Source organism: Physeter macrocephalus, chromosome 8 (genome assembly GCF_002837175.3).
Source record: "Physeter macrocephalus isolate SW-GA chromosome 8, ASM283717v5, whole genome shotgun sequence".
NCBI lineage: Eukaryota > Metazoa > Chordata > Mammalia > Artiodactyla > Physeteridae > Physeter > Physeter macrocephalus.
The window spans coordinates 72,678,423-72,706,008 of NC_041221.1; the positions used below are offsets into that span (position 1 = coordinate 72,678,423).

Here is a 27,586-nt window from a genome sequence, read left to right on the forward strand (position 1 = left end):
GGCTGTGCCCGTGAGCCATGGCCGCTGAGCCTGCGCGTCCGGAGCCTGTGCTCCGCAACGGGAGAGGCCACGACAGAGGGAGGCCCGCATACCACAAAAAAAAAAAAAAAAAAAAAAAAGTGTAGTTGAAACTTTCATCTTTTATGTGTTTGCTATAAAATAAAATAGTAGAATAGAATAAAATAAAATAAAACAAAACTGTTATGTGTTTGGTTGATTTGTAAAATCAGATTGAACCAAAGGGTATGCGGTGAAGAGTGAGTTTCCCTCTTACCTATAACTTCCAGGATGACAGTTTTTTTCTGCAGTGGGAGCTATTATCACTTGATTTTAATGTTTGCTCTAATATAGTCTAGGCTTATATTTGTGTGCGTATTTGTTCCTTTTTGTTTTTCACCAAGTGGTATGAAGCTTCCATATTAATGCCTTATTTAGATGACTGTTGGCAATAGATAGTCAGTTTTTCAAATAACACCTTTATTGAGATATAATTCACACACCTTACAATTCACCCATTTAGAGTGGGCAGTTCATTGGTTTGGGTGTATCCACAGAGTTGTGCAACCATTACCACAATCAGTTTTAGAATATTTTCATCATCCCCTTCCCAAAGAAATCCCTCTATCCATTAGCGGTCATTCCCCATTTCCCCCCAGTACTAGGCAACAACCCCCAGTCCACTTTGTTTCTAGATTTGTCCATTCTGGATATTTCATAGAAATGGAATCATACAATGTTTGGTCTTTTGTGACTGACTTCTTTCACTTAGCAGTAATGTTTTCCACATTGTTAATTTTAAGTGATTCCCTAATTATATTAAAACAAGAAACAAAGTTGAGGGTTCTTGGTGTCTTTAGCCATTTGCAGATTTAACAATGAATTCTTAAGTTTTAAATTTGCTGTCAGACATTGATAGGGGTTTCCTCCTTTAAGTAGTTTGTAGCTTTAACTCTGATAACTGTAGTAAGGGGATGTGCTTCTATTATATAGCCTCCTGACTGATACCTGAATGTGGAAGGGACACAGTTGTTTATGGCAATGAGATATGCTGGAGAATATAGTAACTGAGTAGTGCTCCATTAACCTCATACTTATTTTTGTAAACAGTGGTGAAATATGCATATAGAAAAGGGCACAGAACATGCATATAAAATGATGAATAAATACAAAGCAAAATAATCATCTCAGTCAAGAAATAGAGCACCTCAGTCTTTGCCTGTGTCCTCTCCTTCCTGTGGAAACCACTGTTCTGACATATGGACATCAATCACTTGCTTTTCTCTATTATTTTACCACTTTGTACATCCTGAACAATATGGTTTAGTTTTACTTGTTCTTAAACTTTGTATGAACATACTATGCTGTATTATGTATTCTTTTCTGCTTTGTTTCTTTCAACTTGTAAGATTTATCTACATGAATTGGTAGTTCATTTTTTTGCTTCAGAGCAGTGCTAAAGAAATACAGTGCGAGCCATATATGTAGTTTCATGTTTTCTTGTAACCATATTAAAAATAAAAAATTAATTTTAATAATATATCACTTAACTCAGTATATCCAAAATGTTATTTCAACATGTGATTGATATAAACATGGGTTTACAAGATAGTTTATATTCTTTTTTTTTAGCACTCTATGTTTTAGAGCGGTTCTAGGTTCACAGCACAATTGAGAGGCACATACAGGGATTTCCTATAGGTCCCCTGCCCACACATGCATAGCTTCCCCATTATCAACATCCCCACCAGAGTGGTGCATTTGTTACAATTGAGGAACCTACATTGACACATCATTATCACTCAAAGTCCATAGTCAATACTAGGGTTCTCTCCTGCTGATGTTACATTCTTCCCTCATACTATGAGCACTTTGTGTTTTACACTTCACATTACATCTCATTTGGGACTGGCTGCATTTCAAGTGCTCCGTCCATCTGTGCGGCTGGCGGCTGTCATAATAGCACAGCTCCATAGCATTCCATTGTGAGGCTCTATCACAGTTACCCATGGCACTGTAGGCAGACGTTTGGACTGTTTCCAGCTTGGGGTTATCATAAGCAATGTTTCTGTGAACATTGCACTGTTAATGGGAGTATAAGTGAATCAGTCACTTTGGAAAACAGTTTGACATTGTCTAGTAGAGCTGAAAATTAAAAAACAAATTTGACCCAGAAATTCTACTCCTGGATATATACCCTAAAAAAAAGTGCCTGTGTGTACCAGGATGTCTGTTGGAGACTGTGTCAGAGCTACGCTATTCATGACAGCCCCAAATGGAAACAACCCAAGTATCTGAGTAGAATGTTTTACTGAATTTTCTTTCTTGACATTTTCATTGTTCTCTCCAGTTTCTCCATTTCCTTTTCATTTTCATTTACGGTACTCAGGTAATTCTCATTCCTATGGTTAGTGGCACCCAGTAGTAAGACGTCTCCTTTGGAGTGAGGAAGGCGGTCTATAGAAATAATGACAAAAACAAAAGGGCTTTAGTTGGTTTAGGAATTGAATTTTGCCTCGCCAGGGCCCACAGTTTTTAGATTCAGTGTGTCCACGCATCAGTGTGTCTGTTACAAGCTGTGTGTTTATCATTAAATTACTGGAGTTTGCAAGGTATTTTTATAAAGGAGATTCTGATCTGATTAGCCATCAGATCTGATGAGCCCTCATTGGTAACTGATCTACTTTGTAGCTCTTGCCATAACTGGCTGTAGTTCATGTAGTGCTTCGTTTAATGTCTTACTGCCCTGACAGACTGTACTCTGCGATGGGCCTGGACTGAGGCTGTCCTGTTCACTGTTGTATCCCCAGTACCTAGCACAGAGCCCAGCACGCGTCAGCCTGGCAACTCCAGTAAATAGCCGCCAAATGATAAGTGAATGAATGTGCATTCTTAGGTAAGAGAGCGAGGCTGCCAGGATTTACACGTGACCCAGTGGAGGCCATTGTAAGTGTCAAGTCTGAAGGAACTGGTCTTCAGTCACAAAGGCAAAAGGGCTGATACCACTGTTCTAAACTCCCTGGGTCCCGTCCCCAGGGATTATGATTTAACTGGTCTGGAGTGCTCCGTCTGGGGACTTTATACATCCCCAGGTGATTCTAATATGACGCAAAATTTGAGAACCTCTGTTCCGTAGAAACTAAGCAGAGTCATTCTCGATGTATGGTTTCCAGACTGCAGCATCAGCAGCATCTAGAAACTTGTTCTACCCCAGACCTGCAGACTCAGCAACTCTGGGGATGAGGGCCAACAGACCCTCCAGGTGATTTTGATGCATCATATGTACAGATATGTTTACTGTTCAGTGTGTGTCTGAGTCAGTTGGGGCTACTGTGATAGAGTACCATAGACTGGGTAGCTGATAAACAACAGAAACTTATTTCTCACAGTCTGGAGGCTGAAAGCCCAAGATATGGTGCCAACACGGTCCGGTTCTGGTGGAAGCCATCTTCCAGATTGCAGACTTCTTATATCCTCACATTGTAGAAGGGGTGAGAGAGCTCTCTGGGGCCTCTTTCATAAGGGCACTGATCCCATTCATGAGGGCTCCACCCTAATGACCTAATTACTTCCCAGAGACCCCACCTCCTAATACCATCACATTGGGGGTTAGGATTTTTTTTTTTAAATAAATTTATTTATTTATTTATTTTTGGCTGCATTGGGTCTTCGTTGCTGCGCGTGGGCTTTCTCTAGTTGCGGCAAGTGGGGGCTACTCTTTGTTGTGGTGTGTGGGCTCTGGGCACGCGGGCTCAGTAGTTGTGGCTCGCAGGCTCTAGAGCGCAGGCTCAGTAGTTGTGGCGCGTGGGCTTAGTTGCTCCACGGCAAGTGGGATCTTCCCGAACCAGGGCTCGAACCTGTGTCCCCTGCGTTGGCAGGCGGATTCTTAACCACTGTGCCACCGGGTAAGTCCAGGGGTCGGGATTTTGATATTTGAATTTGGTAGGGGTGTGGGGGGATACAGATTGACCCATTACAGTGGAACAGTACAAATCATAGTTTTATTTGCCAGTGGTTTGTTCAAATTATTCCAGGTACTTTATTTGTTCTTTCTGCTCACCACTAAAAATGGCTAACTTAAAATTTTCATGTGCTTTTCAGCAAACCCAATCATTATGCACCAAGCAATGACGTATATGGTGGAGAGATGCACATTCGACCAATGCTCTCTCAGCCAGCGTATTCTTTCTACCCGGAAGATGAAATTCTCCACTTCTACAAATGGACCTCTCCTCCAGGAGTGATTCGGATTCTGTCTATGCTTATTATCGTGATGTGCATTGCCATTTTTGCCTGTGTTGCCTCCACTCTTGCCTGGGACAGAGGCTATGGAACCTTAATGGGAGGTGGCATGGGCTACCCTTATGGAGGAAGTGGCTTTGGTAGCTATGGAAGTGGATATGGCTATGGTTATGGCTACGGTTATGGCTATGGAGGAGGCTATACAGATCCAAGAGCAGCAAAGGGATTCCTACTGGCCATGGCTGCCTTTTGTTTCATTGCTGCATTGGTGATATTTGTTACCAGCGTTATAAGATCTGAAATATCTAGAACAAGAAGATATTATTTGACTGTGATAATAGTGAGTGCTGTCCTGGCCGTTATGGTGTTTATTGCCACAATTGTCTATATAATGGGAGTCAACCCAACTGCCCAGGCATCTGGGTCTCTCTACAGTTCACAAATATATGCCCTCTGCAACCAGTTTTATACACCTGCAGGTGCTGGAATCTATGCGGATCAATATTTATATCACTACTGTGTGGTGGATCCCCAGGAGGTAGGGATGCTTTTGGTTTTTTTCTCCCCTCTTTCCTTGGGTCAGAGGCTCTCATCTTGGGATGCTTAACAGATTCACTTTGGGAATGTTTCAAAAAAATTGATGCCACGCCCCACTCCTGTTTAAATCAGAAACTGGGAGAAGGGCTGGGTGTCATTATTAAGGTATGATTAACATACCATCTAATTCATCCATTTAAAATACAGTTCAGTATTTTTAGTATATTCACAGAGTTGTGCAGCCATCACCACAGTTGATCTTAGAACATTTTCACTACCCCAGAGAAAACCCCCATCCTCATTAGCAGTCACTCCTCATTTCACTAACCGTCCCCAGATAGAGAAACCACTAATCCTGTTCTATGGTTTTGCCTATTCTGGATATTTCATATAAGCAGACTCATACAATATGTATTTTTTTATGATTGGCTCCTTTTACTTAACATTAATGTTTTAAGGTTCATCCGTGTTAGAACATGTACCAGTACTTCATTCCTTTTTATTGCTGAATACCATTCCATTGTGGGGATATACCACATTTTATTTATTTGCCAGTTAACAGACATTTAGGCTATTTCCACCTTGGCTATTAAAAATTTTTGTGTGAAACTTATGTTTTAACGTCTCGAGTTCAGTATATACCTAGGGGTAGAATTAATGGGTCTTACGGAGATTCTGTGTTTAACCTTTTGAGGAACTGTCACATTGTTCTACAAAGAGGTTGCATTATTGTACATTTACCAGAAATGTATGAGGATTCCAGTTTCTCCACATCCCCCAGCATTGTTTTGTCTGTTTGAGTCTAACCATGCTAATGGGTGTGAAGTGGTACCTCATTTTGGTTTTGATTTGCATTTCCTTGATAGCTAATGACATTTTCTTGTGCTTATTGACTATTAGTATATCTTCTTTGGAGATACGGTTATTCAGAATCTTTGACCATTTTTTAGTTGGGCTATTTGGATTTTTATTGTGTTGTAAGAAATTTTTTTTTTTTTTTTTTGTGGTATGCGGGCCTCCCCCTCTTGTGGCCTCTCCCGTTGTGGAGCACAGGCTCCGGACGCACAGCTCCGGACGCGCAGGCTCAGCGGCCATGGCTCATGGGCCCAGCCGCTCCGCGGCATGTGGGATCCTCCCAGACCGGGGCGCGAACCCGGTTCCCCTGCATCGGCAGGCGGACGCGCAACCACTGCGCCACCAGGGAAGCCCCTGTGTTGTAAGAAATTTTATATATTTGGATACAGGTCCCATATAATATGATTTGCAAATATTTTCTCTCCATTTTGTCATTCTCTTTTCACTTTCTGGATGATGTTCTTTGCACAAAAGTTTTTTAATTTTGGTGAGGCCTAATTTAATTTTGCTTCATTGCTTTTGCACCCCAAAAGGGTGTCGTATCTAAAAATACTTTGCCTAATTCGAGGTCACAAAGATTTACTCCTATATGTTTTCTTCTAAGAGTTTTATAATTTTAGCTCTTAACACTTAGGTCCATGATCCATTTTGAATTAATTTGGGGCATGTTAGAAGGAAGGAGTCCAACATTTCTTGCATGTGGATATCCAGTTGTCTCAGTATTATTTGCTGAAAGGACTATTTCTCCATTGAGTTATTTTCATGCCCTTGTCAAAAATGAATTGACCATAAATGTGATGATTCATTTCTAGACTCTCAATTTGTTTCCATTACCTGTGTTTCTGTCCTTAGGTCAGTACCACACTTCTTGATTGCTGTAGCTTTGTCATCAATTTTGAAATTGGGAAGTGGGGGTCCTCCAACTTTGTTCTTCTTTTTCAAGATTCCTTTGGCTAGATTCTAGGTCTCTTGCATTTTCAAATGAATGTTAGGATCAGCTTGTCAATTTCTGCAAAAAAGCCAGCTAGGATTTTGAAGGATTGTGTTGAATTTGTAGATCAATGCAATCCTTCAGAATCCTACCTGGGAGAAGAATGGTCATCTTTACAATAAGTCTTCTGACCCATGAACATAGGGTGTCTTTTCATGTACTTAGGTCTTCTTTAATTTCTTATAAAAATGTTTTCAAATTTTCACTGTGTAATTCAGTATTTCAGAAAGCTGTCAGGTGATTCAAATGTGCAGGTGGGGTGGACAACCCTGCTTTCAGTAACCATGAGTCATCCTAATTAAGAAAATGTTTCTAACTTACTAATCTTTTTTCCTTTTTTTTTTCTCCTTACACTGACCCAGGAATTTTCATTCTTTTACCAGAATGAGTCACTTTTTGGGGGTTAGACCTTCTCCAATAACTACCATTATTTTGAAGACTGAAATGTAGGTTTCAGAGTTTTGTTGTTGACATTCACTGAGTGTCTGTGGTAAATAGGGCTGAGGGCTGGTATTCCTTTCTTAACCATACTGACATCCCTCTTAGTCCTCTGCCTACCTGAAACCTGTATTCTTTGAAAAAGGATACCACTGTTACATAGACAGCTGCAAAGAGAGCTTCCTGTTACCCGTTAGCAGACATCCAGGCCAGAGCCCTGGTACCTGTCTCAACTCCCAAGTGCCTCCAGGCCAGTGTACCACTTAACATACCTGTCAGACACTAGGAGAACTGTCAGGGGTAGGGTGTCCTTGTCACAGGCTGTTCTAGTAAGAACACAAAAGACACCTAAAACAGAGGAACCTAACAGACTAAATGGATCATTAGCCCATTCTCTCTCATTTATAGATTGGTTAGAGTGTATCTGCATAATTTATGGTAAGACTGCAATTTACATTCAGTGTAAAAAGTTGTGCCAGGCATGTGTTATGAACAAAGCTATAAGCATGATTGGTACTTTTGACAGCTCCGTGCTTTGTGACCACCTAGAGGGGTAGGATAGGAAGGGTGGGAGGGAGGGAGATGCAAGAGGGAAGAGATATGGGGATATATGTATATGTATAACTGATTCACTTTGTTATAAAGCAGAAGCTAACACACCATTGTAAAGCAATTATACTCCAATAAAGATGTTAAAAAATAATAATAAAACTACTTCTGAGAATAAGAAGTAGTATAGGTTAAATTTTCCAGCCCTTTAGAAGTATACCAGTGATGAGTTAATTTATTGGCCATTCTCATCTGTTTATGGAAATATGGCCCCTTGGTGCTCAGGCTTTGGAAGTAGTTTTCTATAATTCTAAAACAGGGATTCATGGTTCATTCCAAGGATTGAATCAAGGTTATGCGTGCGTGCGTGTGTGTGTGTGTGTGTGTGTGTGTTGCTAGCCTTAGCTGAACTAGCTTGGGCTAGGTTTTATATTTCTAAAATGTAACCATTTGTATCAGTTTTATGGCAGTTAAACAACAGATATTTACTAGGGCCTTAGGTATTTGTACAGTTTGGGTTGGGATAAAGTAAGCAATTAAAAGCTAAATATGTCAATATCTTTAATCTCTTTTTAGGCCATTGCCATTGTGCTGGGGTTTATGGTTATTATGGCTTTTGCTTTAATAATTTTCTTTGCTGTGAAAACTCGAAGAAAGATGGACCGGTATGACAAGTCAAATATTTTGTGGGACAAGGAACGTATTTATGACGAGCAGCCCCCCAATGTCGAAGAGTGGGTAAGTGTTTTATGAAAGGCAGTAAATGTCCAGTTTTTTATTAGACCCCAAGATTTGTCTCTAAATTTAACCTATACTGCTTTGTGAAACTTTATTTTTAGAATTATTGTCTTTGTATATTGCAAAAGTTGTGGTCTCAGGTTTTACTTCGAATGTTAAGAAAGTGGGATGAGTGGACATGGTTTTACTGCAGGTAAAAGCCAGATTTCTATTTCTAAGAAGTGGATCTAGGCACTGAGAAGAAATGGCTTTTAAAGAAATCACGAAGGAAATAACGTGGCTTTGGAAAACAAAAACATCTCCTCTCCCCTTCCTTTTTATTATCCTGCTGATCGTTTTGGAAGTAAATACCAGTGCTCAGGATGTTTACTGTCTTTGGTCAAGATTGGCAAGGGTGTTTTTGGGGTGGTAGCAGGTGGCAGGTCTTTAAACTTTTTACATGTGGAACAGCCTGGAGAATCACAGGGACTAATTCTGTCCTAATATTGTCATATGAAATACTTATAGTGAAGGCAGAGAGAGATTAGGGCAATTTTTTTTTTTTTTTTTTTTTTTTTTTGCATATACTGTTAATCTTAACCAGTAGGTGGCTTCCTAAATGATGCGATTTGCTGAAGTGCAGAAAGTTGCTCTTACCAAAAATACCTCCCAAATGCATGTTCCTGATAGCTAACCTGTTTTGTTTTTAGGGATGTTCCAAACTTTGTTTCTTAGAAACATTCTGTTAGGATGTTGTTGAGAGCAGCCTCAGAATCTGCCTTCATAAGTTTCCTTGAGCAGATTGGTTTCTTGCCATGAAGATTAGTTGAGAATCCTGGACCCTGGTTCCAGGGTAGGTTGGTTTTGGCCCGTGGGAGCAGAGCGGAGTGGGCTGAGGGTGGGTCCTGCTGGTCAGGTTGGGGGTGAAGATACTGATCATCTTGAAGCCTCCTAGCTCTAGCATCCTGTTCATCTGATGTTTGAAGAAATTTGAATGTAGATGAAATTTTTCTAGTTAAGGTACTAAGACAAGCAGTCGGGAAAAACAGAAGGTATGGTATGTATGTGCCCGTGTTCCCGACCTCTCCTTGAAGCCTGCTGGTTGTTTTTTTCTTCGTCATTCCCCCGCCCACCCCGTAAAGTGTGAAGGTGTTGGGGATTGTTTTCTTTTGACCTTTAGCTCCAGGCAAGGCCACCTGTAGAGGGAATAGGACAGTCTATTGTGAACAGTGAAGTCAAGGTTTCACTGAGAGTTTCTGGGTGTGTCAGTTTTCACTGGCTGTTGGATTTGTTTACTTAAGGTTTTGAGAGCCTAAAAAACTGACTCAAGAGAGACCAGTGCCAGTAATATTAGGGTCCCAGTAAACTTTGGCTTCTCATCTGATTTAACTGTCATGAAAGTTTAATAAGTTCTGGGTACTTTGGATAATTTGACAAAAGATAGCCATAATAACTTATGGAGGTGATGATAACAAAGCCAGAAGGGCTTAACTTTTAAAGAGGCATTATTTTTATAATGCTTCCTCACTGAATCCCTGGAAATTTGATAGCCAGCCTGTAGGTTATTTCACACATCATAGTTTCTCTGTAGTAATAAATGTTTTGTCATATGAAACTAAATAATCATCTGTTGAATAGCAGACATAGGATTTTGAGCACACTGATGTTTTATGCGGTAATTACTTGAAAATTCCTCATTTCCTTTTCCCTTGTTCCCCCAACTCAAATGCCTAAGGAAGGCTATTGGAAATAAGCTATTGGGAGGCAGTTTTAGTCACAGGTATTGTGCTTTACCTTCCATTCTCCCTTCACCTGCCCAGGTTTGCTTTGCTGAACTCAATCCCACATTTTCATTCTTGCCTCAGTTTACTTACTCAACCAGATGCAGACTGTTCCTCAGGTTTCTCTGCTCTTACGCAATATTCTGCTCGAATGGGTTTCACTCCGATAACATAGCTGCGCAAGTAGAAATGTTTGATGCTGCATCCGAAGTGCCTGGCATTACAGAGTATTGAGTAGAGTATGGGAAAAGAATCTAAAAAAGAGTGGCTATATGTATATGTATAACTGAATCACTTTGCCGTATAGCAGAAAGTAACACAACATTGTAAATCAGCTATACTCCAATGAAATAAATAAAGTGGGGAATTCCCTGGCAGTCCAGTGGTTAGAACTTGGCACTTTCACTGCCGGGGCCCGGGTTCAATCCCTGGTCGGGGAACTAAGATCCTGCAAGCTGCGTGGCATGGCCAAAAAATAATAATAAATTAAAAAATTAAAAAATAAAGCAAAATAAAGTGCCTGGCAGTGGAGTGGATTAGTGTTTTTTCTTCCTTTTGGTCATTAGAAAGTAATATCATAAAAATTATCTCCACTTGAAATAATGGAAGAGAATCTAGAATTAATTACTTGTACTAAATGAGAATTAAAATTTGAATTCTAGGGGCTTCCCTGGTGGCGCAGTGGTTGAGAGTCCGCCTGCCAATGCAGGGGACACGGGTTCGTGCCCCGGTGCGGGAGGATCCCACGTGCCATGGAGCGGCTGGGCCCGTGTGCCATGGCCGCTGAGCCTGAGATCCGCAACGGGAGAGGCCACAACAGTGAGAGGCCCGCCTACCGCCCCCCCCAAAAAATTTGAATTCTAATTGTGGAGAACTAAGACAAGATATTCTTCATACAGCTAATAATGGATTGTTTGGGGTGCGGGAGTGGTATCTTACTAAACTTACTAAAGGAACAATTGCCTACTAAATTTACTCCTTCCCTGCACATTGGGGTAGGTCCTGACATTCATAATTAAATCTTACTGCCTTTCTTGAATTTTTAAAATCTTTAAGATAAGAACCCCCAGAGCAAAGGCACCTTAACAGCGGAGCCTTCAGAGTTTTAAGCAGATTTCAGTCCTTTTGTATTATCTGTGAGAAAATGTGTAATTTTCTAATTTCCTGTCTCTGAATCTCCGGCACAATGGTTTCTCTGCCTTCTTAGGGATTTTTAGGGTTGTTTTTTTTCCCTCCCCTTTCTGGATATCTTGTACTTTGTAAAATAAACAGGCCATGTTTGCACACTGTTTGGATGTTAACCTGGTCCTTTGTAGTCAGTCACTTGCTTAAGTTTGTACCAACGTTGTTGTATTTTAAATGTATAAAGGCTCTTTTAATTAAAGTTGTAGATCTTTATTTTTTCTGTTATGTCCTCAAACCCCAGGTTAATTGGTACTTTTTCTGAATTAAAAGAATATGATTATTTTAACTAAATAATTTTGAAAATACTGTGAAGTATAAAGAAAATTCTGCCATCCTGAGTTACCTTTTTGGTGTATTTTCTTTAATCCTTTCCTCCTCTTCCTACTTCTTATTCTAATTCGGAAGTATGATTATAGTCCTTATCAGTGTAAAATTCTACCTTTTTTGATTTAACGTGATACAGGCTTTTTATCACATTAAATATTCTCAACAATTTTGATATTGTTAAAAATTTTTACTGAAGTGTAATGTATATTTATACACACAGTAAAGTACATTAAATTTACTAATTTAATTGTATGGCTTGGTGAAGTTTTACACGTATAAGCCCATTTGTAACCAGCCTCTAAATCAAGATATCATACATTCCAGTGTCCAAGGTTTCCTTATGCCTCTTGGTCAGTAACCCTTAGGGGTTGGTAACTCCTCTTATTCCTATCACATCAATTAGTTTTGCCTGTTCTTAAACTTCACATAAATCTTCACATAAATTCTTAAACTTCACACATCCTGTGTGCTTTTATGTCCACTCAACATAATGCTATAAGATTCATTTATGTTGTTGCATTGGTTGATGTGGTACTGTTTTAATTTTTGTATTTTCTGGCAAGATAAAAGCTTTCTAATTACCCCTTTTTAAAAAGCCTATGGCCGGGGCTTCCCTGGTGGCGCAGTGGTTAAGAATCGGCCTGCCAATGCAGGAGACATGGGTTCAAGCCCTGGCCCGGGAAGATCCCACATGCCGTGGAGCAGCTAAGCCCGTGCACCACAACTACTGAGCCTGCGCTCTAGAGCCCACGAGCCACAATTACTGAGCCCACGTGCCACAGCTACTGAAGCCTGTGCACCTAGAGCCTGTGCTCTGCAACAAGAGGAGCCACCGCAGTGAGAAGTCTGTGCACTGCAACGAAGAGTAACCCCCGCTCACTGCAACTAGAGAAAGCCCATGTGCAGCAACAAAGACCCAACTCAGCCAAAAATAAATAAATAAATAATTTAAATAAATACATAAATAAAAGCCTATGGCCAGAATTACAATTTTTAAAAAAAACAGGTTTTCAGGCAGTCTCCCTGCCATCCTTGTGTTTCCATTTGCCCATTTCTGGGTATCTTTCCTCACCCTCTTTCCACACTTGTACGTACTCTTCTTAGTTTCTTATGATTCCTTTCAGTTTTTTATTTTGTGAAAATAAAACCAAAGAAAAATACACTTCCTACTTTTTTTATGCAGAAGTTAGTGTACTGATCATACCATTCTGTCTGCACATCCCCTTTTTACTTTGCAGTGTGTCTTGGTGATCTTTCCTTACCACTTCATAGCCTCTTTGTGGTATGGATGTACCGTGGTTTATGTAATCAATCTTTCATTGTTGGATATATTTATTATTATTATAAACAATGATAGGATTTTAAAAAAGAAAACTTTGTATAACTTGTATATATGTCTGTCTATATATATACTCCTATAGGCTAAATTTCGCAGAGTATTACTGAGTCAAGGGGTATGTATATACATGCGTCTGTAACTTTGGTAGATAGTAAGAAATTGCCCTTCAAAGGAGATGTACCAATTTATACAGCCATCAGTGGTGTGTGAAATTCTGGTTCCACACACCTTTTCTAATAACATTCCATTGTAGAGATGTATTTGACCAATCCCTGTTGTTGCATATTAGTTTTTTTCCGATTTTTGACCAGAATAATTATGTAAAAAGTAATTTTCTTACAGTAAGTGTGTGGTACTTTTTTTTGAAAATGGAGAAAATTGATGTTGAAGGTAACTTAGCTGTTATGTAAATGGAAAGCATTTTTAATTTACATGCCTAGGCTCACATAATGTGACAAAGCCAGGACTAGAGCCCTAGTCTAGCATTTCCATGCCAGTGTGCTCTTAGGGAAAGCCTTAGTGATTACATTTTCTCTCTGTCTCTTTTTTTTTTTTTTTTTTTTTTCTTTTTTTTCAGATTGGTTTCAGGTACACAGAAATAAATTACTCCCAATTCTTGGTTCATGACCTTGTCGTCTTTGGTCCATTCATAGCCTTTTTGTATTTATTGATTTTTTTCACAATGAATACCCATCATCCTACCCAAGAATTACAGTACGAGGTCTAAGTTACATTACCCCATATGTTTTTGTTTGTTTGTTTGTTTTTGTTTTTTGCAGTATGCGGGCCTCTCACTGTTGTGGCCTCTCCCGTTGCAGAGCACAGGCTCCGGACGTGCAGGCTCAGCGGCCATGGCTCACGGGCCCAGCCGCTCCGCGGCATGTGGGATCCTCCCAGACTGGGGCACGAACCCGTGTCCCCTGCATCGGCAGGCGGACTCTCAACCACTGCGCCACCAGGGAAGCCCACCCCATATGTTTTTTACTCTCCCATCCACCTGCTTCTACCTGCTCCCAGAGGTGACCTGTCTCCAGAGTGACTTCCCTACTTTAATTAGAAAAGACCATGATGTGTTCCTTCCCTTTTCTGTTGTCTTGATTGCACGACTGAAGTGCTTCTCAGTTCTGGGAATGGAACTAACTGTTCCATTGTGATCAGAGAAGGTACCCTCAGCTGTTCTCACTCTGAGTGGACTTCCTCTCTGTTGCCCTAAGTAATGTTACTATGTACTGGCCAGAAAACTAGGCTCTGCAGGGTTTTTGCATTGCTTTTTTTTTTTTTTTTTTTGGCGGTACGCGGGCCTCTCACTGTTGTGGCTTCCCCCGCCGCGGAGCACAGGCTCCGGACGCGCAGGCCCAGCGGCCATGGCTCACGGGCCCAGCCGCTCCGCGGCATGTGGGATCTTCCCGGATCGGGGCACGAACCCGCGTCCCCTGCATCGGCAGGCGGACTCTCAACCACTGCGCCACCAGGGGAAACCCTTTTGCGTTGCTTTAGAGGAGACCCTTCGTTTAGTCTCAGATGAACAGCCCTGTGGGACTGGTAGTCTTCACCTTTCTTCTACTCTTGCTGTGTAATGCTGTCTTTTTTACTTCTGTCTAATAGAAGCAGTATATCAGGGAGGTGGAATACCAGGGTTTGAATTCTAGCTTCATTGCTTTTGCTGTGACTCTAGGTAGATCAGTTCTGTTATTTTTAACCCGTATGTATGTCAAGGAAGTCTAGTTTGGGGAGAATTCCTGGTGGAGGGACAACAGCACTGGACCCTAAAGCTCTGGGTTTGAGTCCTGACTCCAGCATTCTTTGGTAAACAGATTACCCCTTGTGATCCTCAGTTTTCTTATCTATAAAATCGGCTATATTATTTGGTCTGCCTCTCAAGACTAATGTGAGATGCATGTGAGAAAATGAAGAAGACCAGTAATATATGGCTGTCTGCCTTACAGGGATATTGAAAGGAAGACAGCTGGCTGTGCAGAAAAGAATTTTGGTGTTGCATGAGTACTAGTTACAGTTGACAAAAACAGAACTTAAGTTCTGTTAAAAAGAGGAATAAGTTCTGTTAAAGAGGAACTTAAGTTCTGTTAAAAAGAGGTAAAAAGAGGAATATATCTACAAGATTTTGGATGGTGATTTATTAAATCCTAGAAAGAGCTGAAACAACTTAGCCACAGAGGTAGGGATGTGGCTGTGTTTCATGAACAGCTAAAATCAGGACTTCAAGTCCATTGGGATCTGCTTTCTCATCTTGACTCCCTCCTGCCTGGTAGGCTTCATTTTCGCATGGAGAAGGGGAGCAGAAAGCAGCTACTTAGAGCTCTTGAGTTGTTCATATTGGTGCTTCGTCTAAGGCTTGCCTGGGGAAGGGGCCCTGATGAATAAACAGCCTTGGGTCAGGCGGCCATCCTCACACTAACCCACTGTGCCCAAGGGCAGGGCCCTTCTCACATAATCCAGCATGTGGCAGTTCCCACAATTACTGTGTGGAATGGGGAGTTGGTTTCTAGAGAAACTGCTCTGTAGATAATACTTACTACCTGAATATGAGCTACATGGATTAATTGTAATTGCCCTTCTATTTTTTATGTGTGTGTGTCATCTCACCAGGTTTAAATGCAGGGTGCAATTTGAATAGCTTAGGACGTGTTTCTGAGCAGCTTTGAATGTGCCTGCTTCACCCCAATGCCCCTCAGTAGTCTGCTGGCTCTTCCCGGGAAGGTGTCACGCTACTCAGATCCCTTTCTGCCCCTTTGAGCTTGGCCTCACAGAACAGCAGCGGACTGTGGTTTAAGGAGCTGTGTCCTGCCAACACACTGAGAATGCTGGTAGGGGGACTATTCAGCCAGGAGTGCTGGAGCTGAGCTGGGAGAGGCTGATACCCTTATGCCCATGAAGATGAGTATTTCATATTAATCTTTGTGTTCAAATCTCTCTTCCCCCATCTGCATTATCAGAAGGTCATAAATATCAAGACATACATCTTCATTTTCTCTAGAGTAAGTACTTAGAACTGGGGTCTGACTTTGGAAAAGCACACACCTACGGTAAATATTAAAGAGTTGATTGTAAAATGTGTGTACTTGAGATTAGTTTTTGTTGATACCTGCAGTATTCTGGTGAAATAGTAACTGAAAGTTATGCACTTCAGTTTCAGGTGCTCCTGTGAATAAGTTTTGGTTTGGCTTTGGTAAAGTGAAAGAAAACAGAATCTGAGAGCAGTCTGGGACCTTAGGGTAAGGTCATCCAGTCTGTCTCAGTGAACTTACACAAAGGAAGCTGAAGACCTGCGAGGTAGACACAGTAGTAAGAAGGAGGCTTGTTGGTGGTGATTTGATGAGTCAGGTCTAGAAGTTTGGACTCTGGTTTCTCAGTGCTCTTTTCAGTATAGTACATCAGGCTGACTTGGGATTGAGCTTCACATCTTAATTTTGGCAATAAAGTTTTTAAAAAAGTCACAGTAGGGGCTTCCCTGGTGGCACAGTGGTTGCGAGTCCGCCTGCCGATGCAGGGGACACGGGTTCGTGCCCCGGTCTGGGAGGATCCCACATGCCGCGGAGCGGCTGGGCCCGTGAGCCATGGCCGCTGAGCCTGCGCCTCCGGAACCTGTCCTCGGCAATGGGAGAGGCCACAACAGTGAGAGGCCCGCATACCAAAAAAAAAAAAAAAAAAAAAAAAAAGTCACAGTAAAAGAAAGGTAGGAACCACCATTTCCTAAGTAGCCATTATAGGCGAAGCCACTCTATACATCTTTACAGCGTGAATATTCTTCTTATACAAGGCGACACTGAGGTTTGCAGAGGGCTTCAGTAATTTGTCTCAAGCCTGATGTACTAACCAGCAGGACAAGTGTTATATTTGCCTTTATAACTTGTATTTTTTTGGTGTGGTTTTTTTTCCTCTGAGATCTCTGAGCCTCAGTTTTCTTTGCCAGTAGAATTGGGGGAAATAGTTCATAGTTAATAAAACTATCATTAAAATGAGATAATGTATGTGTAAAGTGCTTATCTCTACCACAAATCAGCATGCCAATTCTCAGGGAGTATTTTCTGTCTGTCTCTTAAGTTGCACCTTTTCTTGTTATGCCACATAATTTATGTCAGAAGCAAGAATAAACTAAGTTTGGAGAGAACATGCCATAAACTATTTCTTTGTTATTACCAAGTAGTAAATAAAGGTTGTTAAACAAGATCCTGTTTTTAAGTACAAATTGTTTAAATCTAAAAGCTGAGTGTAGGGACTTCTCTGGTGGTGCCATGGTTAAGAATCCACCTGCCAATGCAGGGGACATGGGTTCAAGCCCTGGTCCAGGAAGATCTCACATGCCACAGAGCACCTAAGCCCGTGTGGTCGCAACTACCGCGCCAGCGCTCTAAAGCCTAAGAGCCACAACTGCTGAGCCTGTGTGCCACAGCTACTGAAGCCCTCATGCCTAGAGCCTGTGCTCTGCAGTGAGAAGCCTGCACACCACCACGAAGAGTAGCCCCCGCTTGCTGCAACTGGAGAAAGCCCGCGTGCAGCAACGAAGACCCAATGCAGCCAAAAATAAATAAATACATACATACATACTAAGTGTATTGTTTAGGTAGCCTATTTCTAGAAGTTTCTAAGGCTTTGACATTGTGATGCGGCATTGTTATAGCATTGTTCCCAGCATTTACCTGTCAAGGTAGGAGCTAGTGAGGATGATCAGGCCTGGGTGTAGAGAGGGGTCAGGGTCCTGGACCCTGTCCTTTGTGGTCAGCCTTGGGTAGCTTTTGGTATCCTTGGACTCTGATGAAGGTAATCACTTTGTCTGTTCATTTAATAGGTTTCTCATGTGTAAATGGGGAAAATAAAAGTTCCACCTACAGCATGTATATGCTGATCCTGTAACAATTAAAGGGCTTAGGTCAGGGCCAGCACATAATTTATTAATGCCCAATAAATTTTAGCCAGAGTAATAATTGTTAGTATTTGCAATGATGGCATCAAATAAGGGAGCTTGGGTAAGAGTACCCAAAATATAAATACATTTAATGTTGGTTGCCGTTGTTAAACTGTTAATCTTCCTCTTACTTGTAAGCTTGCTGCGAGATAAGAACAAATGTTTTTTTGAAGGGTGTAGGCAGGCTCTGCGTATCATCTCCTTGCACACAGGAGCGGGGAACAGGTCCAGGTGGGGCAGGTGACTGGGACCGGGCAGTGGTGGTAATCAGTGTTAGACAGCTGAAGAAACTCAAATAGCTTTCTTATTTTCAACCAGTAAGTACAAGTGTTCTTTAATGTAAGAGCAGTTCTGTGGGCTGCCAACAGTTGGTATACTGGGCTCTCACCCTGGGAAAGGTTTTGCTATTATCTGTGGTCTCAGGTGGCATGAAATGGAACAAGAATGGAAGTGTCCTATCCATGGACTGACCTTCAGAACCCAGCAGCGTGGAGGACAGAAGGCCCTGTCTGTCCAGGGCATCCTGGGGGGCTGGTGTAGAGAGTTGTAATGGAAGGTGAGGTAGGATGTGTGCTAGAGCTGGTGAATGTCTTTGTGGCTCTCTGAATGCAGGGATTCCTAGATTTCCAGCACTAAATAGAGTTAATTCTAACTATAGGTATAATGGTCTAAACAGGGCAGTTGTCTGTGACGTTGAGGAAAACTGTCCTCCATCAGTGGTTCTCAAACCTTAGCAAGCATCAGAATCACAGGGAGAGCTGGTTAAAACAGCTTGCTGGGCCCACCCGCAGTGTTTCTCGTGCAGTGGATCTGGAATGGGACCTGAGAACTGGCATTTCTGAGTTCCCAGCGTTCCCAGGTGATGTTGATGCTGTCTGGGGAACACACTTTGAGAACCACTGTTCCATAGAGCCAGGCTGCAGCTATAATACTGCAAGCCCAGTGAGATTTGAGTTAAGGTATGCATAAGGTCTCTTCCAGGCATGGCATACTTAGAAAATGCTGAGGTTGTATGGAGTACTACAGTAAACTGAAGGGGATTTGGAACCCTTGGTGGTGGCTGGCATGGGCTCTGAGGACTAAGGTGTACTGTGCCTGCGGCACACCTGCTGGGGAGGCTGGCATGAGATACACGAGTGTTAAAATGCAGGCTGAACCAGGGTTTTCCTTTCTAGAGCAAGGGGCCTCGAATGGGATCACTTACTGAGTGTAAGCTTCTCTACCTCACCCCTCCCAAAGCTCTAACAACTCACTGACTCTTAAGAGCTTCAGAATTCACCTTTGCCTGGTGTATGTTAGTGCTTCCCTGTGGGCAGCCTGCGTTTGGATAGGGAACATGGTGTTTGCTAAATCCCCAGAGCCATCTGATCAACGTAAATTAATCAGACAGGCCCAAGCCTGGTCCATGATCTCTTCCTTTGTGGGATTAGTCTGTTTGGGAGCATTTGCCTTCAAGCCACCAAGGGTGGAGAAAAGTTTGAGGGAACTTTCCAGAGGCAGTTTTGAGGCTCTTGTTGGGGGAGCATCTGTGAGTGTAAAATATCAAAACGGGAAAAACGAGTTGGACCACTTAGTGTTTTGAAAACTTGTAGTGCAAGGGCACATGGCCGGGAAGGTGGACCTCAGGTTGTAAAACTGGAGATGGTACTTGGAGATGAAGGTGTTCTTCCCTCTGATGTCTGGTATATTTCTCCACTTTCATTACCAAGCAGGAAAACCTCTTCTGTTTGCCTTTTGAGGATGGTGTTCCTACACTCTGACCTAAACAAAAGGAACCCGATGACTAAGCACATATCATAGTAATTTTGTGTCAAAAGCTGCTTTTAGAATGATAGTCCAGTAGGCAAATAAAACTCTTCACAATGGATTCACATCGTATCTTATTCGGACGTGGTGAGGAGTTAAGGCAATGAGAATGGTTCCTTTTCTTACTGGGAATAGTCAGTGCCCAGATGAGATGGGTACCTCAAGCCATATTTAAATTACTGAGGTGTCAGTTTGTTATGCCAGAAACAGCTGAGCTTGGGAGTCAGGTGGACCGGGTTTACATCCCCCCTCTACCCTGTCACCTTCTGTGTGACCTTGAGCAAATTAATTGGACCTTAGAGACTCAGTTTCCTCATCTGAGTATGGAGATAGTCCTATCTCACCGGGCAATGGTGAGGAACAAATGGGGTCAGGTTTTGCCTGACACATGAACTTCCCTCTCATGATGCAGGTCTAGTCTGACTCTTTTCCCCTGTTGTGTGAGCTAGGAACAAAGAGCAAAATGGAGCCTGGCTGTCATCGCTCCTTTTTGCTTGTACTCATTCCAGGTGAAGTATGCAGTTGATTTGTGTGGAGAGAAAGGTTTTTCCCAAACTTTCTTTTACAGGGGTGAATTGACCTAAAACATTCTTGACCTTTTTTTTATTCCATCCCTGACTTCAAGGAGTCGGGGCGGAGAGGCTGCTTGTGAGTCAGTAGCGATGATAAGCATGGTCGTGCAGCTCCATCCTGGTCCCAGGGGAGGACGGCTCCTTGCTGACAAGTGTGGGATGAGAGCTGCTCTGGGTCGCCCTCTTTGTTTTCCCCTTGGCACCCCACAGGGATATACGATGTTTTCATTAATTCTCCAAAGACAGTTAGTTAACAAAGATTTTTTTCACAAGTGACATAGAACACTTCTAATGAGTATAATTAAATTCTGAATAAAAATTTGTCCTCATTAGAACTACCTCTTGTGAAGATCTTTTGAAATTATTTCACTTGAATTTATTTCATTTTGACATTTCAGAAACACTTTAGTTCTTTCTTGATTGGAATGTGAATCTTGGTAAAACGTTTCCTGTCCCCTTAGATTAATAATTCATACTCCTTAAACATAGTCTGTGAGAGTGCTTGTCCTTTTTGCATTTAGTCTCTAGAGTCTGCCTGTGTCATTCTTTGATTGGTTAAGGGTCTTTTCTCTCCTCGGCCTCAGCCCGTCTGTCTTCTTCTCCTGTCTCGTCTTTCCCTTTTATAAAGTCTGTCTGTGCGGCAAGGGTGCCGCTAGGGCCAGGAACTCTTCAGGCAGATTCCAGTGAAGAGCGGCCAGCTGGGCGCTGCCGTGTGGATTTCTGTGCGTGCAGTGCCCTGCCGCCCCACGGCTGCCCCCGAACCCCGGCTCCCCTGCCGGAGGGCCTGCGGGCGGGAGCCCCGGATCAGCCCCCCAGGCCCCGAGGCTTCTCTTGGCTTCACAGCAGCAGTTCCAGCATTTGCTTGACTCTCAAACTTTCCTTTCCCCCAGTGCTTAGTAGAAGGCACATCTTCCTGCATTTGTTTGTTTCTGCGGTACGCGGGCCTCTCACTGTTGCGGCCTCTCCCGTTGCGGAGCACAGGCTCCGGACGCGGAGGCTCAGCGGCCATGGCTCACGGGCCCCGCCATTCCGCGGCACGTGGGATCTTCCCGGACCGGGGCACGAACCCGTGCCTGCAACGGCAGGCGGACCCCCACCCACTGCGCCACTAGGGGAGCCCTGCATTTGTGTTTTTTCACTCTGCTTTCTTCTGCCCCTAATTTCTTAGAGCTAGTTTCAAGTTACTTGAGGAAAACTGTTCACCATTTGCTGTTCAGAATTAAGCCGAGTTTTTCTCAGGTTCTAAGTCTTTAAAATTTTACTATAGTTATTAAAATGGTAGGGTTGTTTCGTTGTTGTTGTTTTAAAGAACTTTAGCTACATCATCAGGTATTATGCACTGGCTTGGGATCCTATCAGTAATAACAGTGAGTCTCAAATCACTGTTCTCATAGGAAACACAGGCTGAGGACTCATAAATTTCTAATACCGGTCGCTCCTCACTGGGGCTTCCCAGCTTCCTCCCACTGTCCTTTGAAAGCAGCAGGTTTATACTCACTTTGCATTGGTACCGTGAGATAAAGTAATCTTTTCTTTTGGGAAACATGAAGCATAAAAGGAAAAAAATGAACTTACTCCTTGTTTTACAAATATAATTTACTTCTGCCTCTAGACACTTAAGCTCCTTTCCAGGACAAAGACTGCTTGCTTCTTATTCACCTTTGAGTCTGGCAGGGTGTTCTTTTTCAAAACTATGTATCACGTCACAGATTTGCATGTCATCCTTGTGCAGGGGCCATGCTAATAATTAATCTTCTCAGTATTGTTCTAGTTTTAGTGTACTGCCCAAGCGAGCATGGCCTTGGAATTTTTTGTGCACGTGTATGAAAAAGGCTGAAGTATTGAAAGACCTGTGCTGGAGGGTGAAGTCAGTGTTCGGGCTAGTCTAGTTGTACTGACTCCAAGAGATAAACATCAGCTCAGAGCAGCTCATCTGATAAGGCGGTTGGATATACACAGTGTAGAAGTAGAACAGTAATAAATGAAGTAACCTTTATGCAGCAAACTCTGGGCTCCTGCTTTGTGCCAGGTACTGGGCTGGGCTTTGAAGACCCATAGAGGAAGGAAGGTAGGAGCCTGCCCACGGAGGGGCAGTGGATTGGAGCTGAGGCTTTGAAGTATTTAAACCCCACCTTACCATTTATTAGGTGTAGGTCCTTGGGAAAGTTGTCTAGCACCCTGAGCCCTCGCTTCCTCTTTTCTGAAAAGGGTTTTTTTCTGAAAAAAAAAACCCTGAAAACTGGGTTCACCTCTTGGTGGCTGTTGAGCTAATAGACACAACCAAGCCAAAGATCGGGAGAAGGAAGAATTTATTATTACTTGCAGCAAGTGAGGAGAACACCGGGGATCTTCTCCAAAGCAGTGTCTGTCCGAACAGCGAAATTAGGGAAGTTTTAAGCTAAGGGTACTTGCGTATTCATGAAGGGGCTTGAGCAGAGGAGAATTCAGCATAGAATTGGGGCAGAGGTCCACAGAGTCCAAGCTTTAGTTGATTGAAGTCAAGAGTGGCACCATCATTGGGCTTCCCTGGTGGCGCAGTGGTTGAGAGTCCGCCTGCCGATGCAGGGGACATGGGTTCGTGCCCCGGTCCTGGAAGATCCCACATGCCGCGGAGCGGCTGGGCTCGTGAGCCATGGCCGCTGAGCCTGCGCGTCCGGAGCCTGTGCTCCGCAACGGGAGAGGCCACAACAGTGAGAGGCCCGCGTACAGGAAAAAAAAAAAAAAAAAAAAAAGAGTGGCACCGTCATCATTCCATCCTCCACCTGGGTGGGGTCCTTAGTACCTGCAGAACTCAAAGATATATTATGATGTGTATCCCTTGAGGAGGAACTAGGACTCTGCTTTACCACTGCACTGTCGTTTGAGTGTCTTTTCCCTGTTCCTGCATTCCTTTGTTCCCTCACGATCATAAATTACTGAGACCTGTTCAGGGGTGAGCATTGTGGCCAGGCTTAGATCACAAAATGGCTTCTCTTATGTCAAGAAAGCCATTCCTGGTTTTGTTTCTCCAGGGACCCCCTAACTTATCTGCTTATAGTATTTACCTGTAAGTTTGTACCTACTAAATGATCCCTCAGTTCAGTGTGTGGCGTGCTGTAAGCAGGCAGACAGCGGTGGCTTTAGGAGCAGGCCACTGCCCATTGAAGTTAGAGGTGTGGGAGGAGCATCACTCTGTGTGTAAACAGTCTGTCCGAAGTTCACACGTGCTCTGCTGGGAGGTTCGTATGCCCAGGTGCTGGCGAGACAGGAGGACAGGGAGGCGCCTCACCCAGCAGGCACATTTGTGGAAGGCCCCCGGGAGGTAGTGGCACCATCCCTACTTGGTAGTGAGCCAGGACTTGAAGTCCACTTAAGGATTAGCTGGCAAAGAAAGGGAGAAGAACATTCCATTCTGGGCAGTAGGAAGTCTCTGCAAAGACACCCAGACACCTCTTTTGTAAGGTTTTGGTTTCCGGTTTGCCAGGGTCAGTAGGAAATCCATGAGCTCTGCACCCTCTGTGAAATTTGCAAAGAGAAGAGTTAAATGGGTTTTTAAGAAAGGGAGGTCTTTTAAATCTAAAGTCCCCGGAATAAGAATACGCCTTTGGCTTGGCCGGGTATTTGCCTGTGAAGCTTAGTGATGGTAAGTCCTCAGGAATTCAGTGGGTGCCAAGAATGGTTCCCACCCGGCCCCCCTCTGGTGGGATCTGAGCACACTCCCTGGCACCCCACCCCCTGGTTTCCCAGTTGCTGCCAAACTCCACTTTCAGAAGGAAGTGATTCCATTCCTTTCTGGCTCATGGGAATATTAAACAATCAAGATTAAATACCTCTATGTACTTCAAGGGGTGGGTAAGTAAATATCTTTTGACATGTGATAGTGCAGTGACAGGAAAGGAGCAGGTCACGTTTTAATGCTATGCTTGACGGACGACAGAATGTAAAGTTTGTGTGTGTGGCAGCGACATACGCTATGTTGAATCTAATTGTAAAGATTTATAATAGCAAAATAATCCAATTAAAAGTCTGCCATCCTTGGGCTTCCCTGGTGGCGCAGTGGTTGAGAGTCCGCCTGCCAATGCAGGGGACACGGGTTTGTGCCCCGGTCCGGGAAGATCCCACATGCCACGGAGCGGCTGGGCCCGTGAGCCATGGCCGCTGAGCCTGCGCGTCCGGAGCCTGTGCTCCGCAATGGGAGAGGCCACAGCAGTGAGAGGCCCGCGTACCACAAAAAAAAAAAAAAAAAAAAAAAAAAGTCTGCCATCCCCTTTAAATACTTGTAAAAATTCTTTGTTTAGATCCAATGGCTTTAATTCCAGAAGCCAGCATCTTCTGAGTCTTTACTGTGTTCATAAAGGCCCTGTGCTAAATGTGATACCTTGTCATCTCATTTAATTGTCAAAACAACTTTATGAAGCAGGTAGCATCCCCATTTCTTACAGATGAAGATATTGAGGCTTTCTAGAACTTGTAGTTGGGTAGTTGGCAGATCTGGAGTGAGCCCAGGTAATTGGATGCCATTGAGCTCATCACCAAGCTAAAGCAGTCACACAATCCCTAAGTTTGAAAAGTTGCTCTTTTTCACAGAAATAATTTTTAGTGTTTTTTTTCTTTTCCCCCCACACCTTAGTTTTATTCCTTGACTTCAAACCAACTCAATGACTTGTCTGGGCTTAGCAGTTATTATTTTTCTGGCAGAGTAATGTGAAGATTTTTAGGTGAAATTTAAAGAATGTTGGACCTACTACATCTGACAGGTAATGTTGAGACTCTAATTGGCTATGCTTATTATATACAAAACTTTCTTGTTAACAAGGCATCATCTCCAGTGTGTATTACTTCTTAGAACACGTTCACTCACACATCAGAATGGAATAAGAAAGGTAGAGAGGGAAGGCAGTGATTACTGCGACTGTACTGTATAGGCTATTGGTGATAGAGCCATTGAGAAAGTAAAGGGAGAACAAACAAATCTGTTATTAAGGAACCATAGCAGAAATCAGTTTGAGCTTCTTAATGTAGTTGTTTTTTTTTTTTTTTTGCGGTACGCGGGCCTCTCACTGTTGTGGCCTCTCCCGTTGCGGAGCACAGGCTCCGGACGCGCAGGCTCGGCGGCCATGGCTCACGGGCCCAGCCGCTCCGCGGCATGTGGGATCTTCCCGGACCGGGGCACGAACCCGTGTCCCCTGCATCGGCAGGCGGACTCTCAACCACTGCGCCACCAAGGAAGCCCCTTAATGTAGTTTTAACGTTCCATGTTTAGGGTGAATGGATTGAGAAGAATCAATGTTCTTTGTCCTAGATTAGTGGTTTTCCAAGAGTGGTGCCCAGACAGCAGCATAAGCATTACCTTAGAACTTGTTAGAAATGAAAATTCTCGTTCTAACTCGGACCTAGGCCGGATACAATGAGATTAGTTTTCCTAAGATGGGGTGGATAATTATTAAACCTAATCACATCAGGATGAGGATCAGGTAATTTGGATTTTTTTCTTGTTTGTAATTGATTCTGGATTTGTTAAACTAACAACAGCACCATTTCTGTGCTGATTTGACTGTTAACACTGGATAATAACAAGGTAGTCAGATAGGTTAATAATATTTAATGAGCCCGATAAATATTAGATAATTTTATATATGATATTTTTCTTTCATTTTTTCCCCCTTTTATGTTACAGGCTGAATAATAACTGAGTCTCTTGGGACTGTTTCCTTAGGTTAAAAACGTTTCTGCAGGCACACAAGACATGCCTCCTCCCCTTTCTGACTACGTGGAGAGAGTGGACAGCCCCGTGGCCTACTCCTCCAATGGTAAAGTGAATGAGAAGCGACTGTATCCAGAGTCTTCCTATAAATCAACACCGTAAGTAGCGTCTTCCTTCTTTTGCTAGAATGAGTCTGAAAAAATGAGTATTTGCATGTGTTTATAAATGTTGTTTTGTGCCATTTGCCTTAAAAAAAAAAAACCAACAGTTTTCACAAAGGCTGGAGACTGATCTCTGCCTTATAGGCGGAGGCGGAATGTGGTTCTTTCCTATTTCTGGTTTTGAAGTTTAGATGAGGGTGGAAGGGTATTACGGATTGATAGCAGAGCTAAGTGTGGTTCTCAGTCTCTCCTCCTGCCTATAATTATTAGATCTCTTTTGCTGGGGGATGTGAAACTGATAAAGCCTCTAGATTTTGTTTTACATTTGGTGTGAAAAACCTCACAGTGAGTTTCTGGCCTAGAGTAGGTGCCATTCAGGTTATTGAAATAGTATCCCTGTTGCGGTTTTAGGTTACCCTGAAGCCTAAGTCTAATTCACCTTAATGACAAGAGAGAGATGTTGGGGATATTGTTAAGGACTTGGATGTAGTTTGCCTAAGGATGATAAATTAACGTTCCTGTTTATAATTCTAGAACTCCAGGTTCCTTTGTAGACCAAAAAAATAAACCTTCCCTTTAGCTAATTTGATTGTTCTAAGTTAAAGGTTTGTCTGCTGGGAAATTTTTGTTCAAAGTTTTATCTCCAACCTCCACCGCCACTTAGGGAGCCGAGTTTGTAGAGATCCACTCAGAGTGCATAGTAGTTTGGGTGCCTGGAGCCCCTAAGATGACACCAGCAGGTGAGTTAAGTATGGAATCAGTTTGAAGAGAATAGATTTTATTATTACCCTGGAATGGAATTTGGAAGTAGACTGACATTCTGCCTTACCCTCCATATATTTTATTTTGGTCTTCAGCATCAAGCTTACTTTTGATTTCAGTTGTAAATGATTTGGAGGAAGAGCATTTTCTCTGTTCTCCTTCTTCTCTTTGGATTTTGACAAAAACCAAATCATGTGAGGCTATGAGAAGCAGAGGTACACAGTAGAGATGCAATCCTTGTAAAAGGTTCAAGCTATGATTTGCATGACTTCCGTGCATACAAAATAAATATCTGTAATGCATCTTGTGACCAGCTGTGCCTCCAAACTAATTGTAAGGCCTGCAGGACTCCACAGCGTTCCCACATGCTGTCCCTTTTTATGAGAACTAAGATATTTTCACAGATTCATTTGGAACAGTTTAAATATCTTACTTATTCTTCAGTCAGCCAGTACATTCATGATGTAAAATTTAAAAGGAGCAAAAGGGAATCCTTTTTGTCCCCAGCTGTCTAGTTTCTCTCCCCAGGGCCAGCTAGTGTTACCAATTTCTTTTACATCTTTCCAGAGGTTATTTTTTTTTTTTTTTTTTCGGTACGCGGGCCTCTCACTGCCGCGGCCTCTCCCGTTGCGGAGCACAGGCTCTAGGCGCTGGGGCTTCAGTAGTTGTGGCACACAGGCTAAGTAGTTGTGGCTCGCGGGCTCTAGAGCCCACGAGCCA

At 42.8% G+C, this 27,586-nt stretch overlaps 1 protein-coding gene and 1 non-coding gene across 9 annotated transcripts in view; one reads left to right on the forward strand and one right to left on the reverse strand.

Annotated features, from left to right (window-relative positions):
- Nucleotides 1-27,586, forward strand: part of OCLN (occludin) — a 47,828-nt gene that overhangs the window by 7,960 nt on the left and 12,282 nt on the right. For 4 of the 8 annotated variants that reach the window (XM_007129957.3, XM_007129959.4, XM_028492959.2 and 1 more), the window contains 3 exons: nucleotides 4,099-4,777; nucleotides 8,186-8,347; nucleotides 25,956-26,101. In XM_007129957.3, coding sequence (XP_007130019.2) covers nucleotides 4,099-4,777; nucleotides 8,186-8,347; nucleotides 25,956-26,101 — 987 coding nt within the window. The remainder of the gene's footprint in view (nucleotides 1-4,098; nucleotides 4,778-8,185; nucleotides 8,348-25,955; nucleotides 26,102-27,586) is intronic. The other 4 variants (XM_055086610.1, XM_055086612.1, XM_055086613.1 and 1 more) reach the window with 2 other exon arrangements.
- On the reverse strand, nucleotides 21,948-22,056 carry LOC112065529 (U6 spliceosomal RNA). Its single transcript, XR_002892080.1, has one exon. It is a non-coding gene; the product is annotated as a U6 spliceosomal RNA (small nuclear RNA).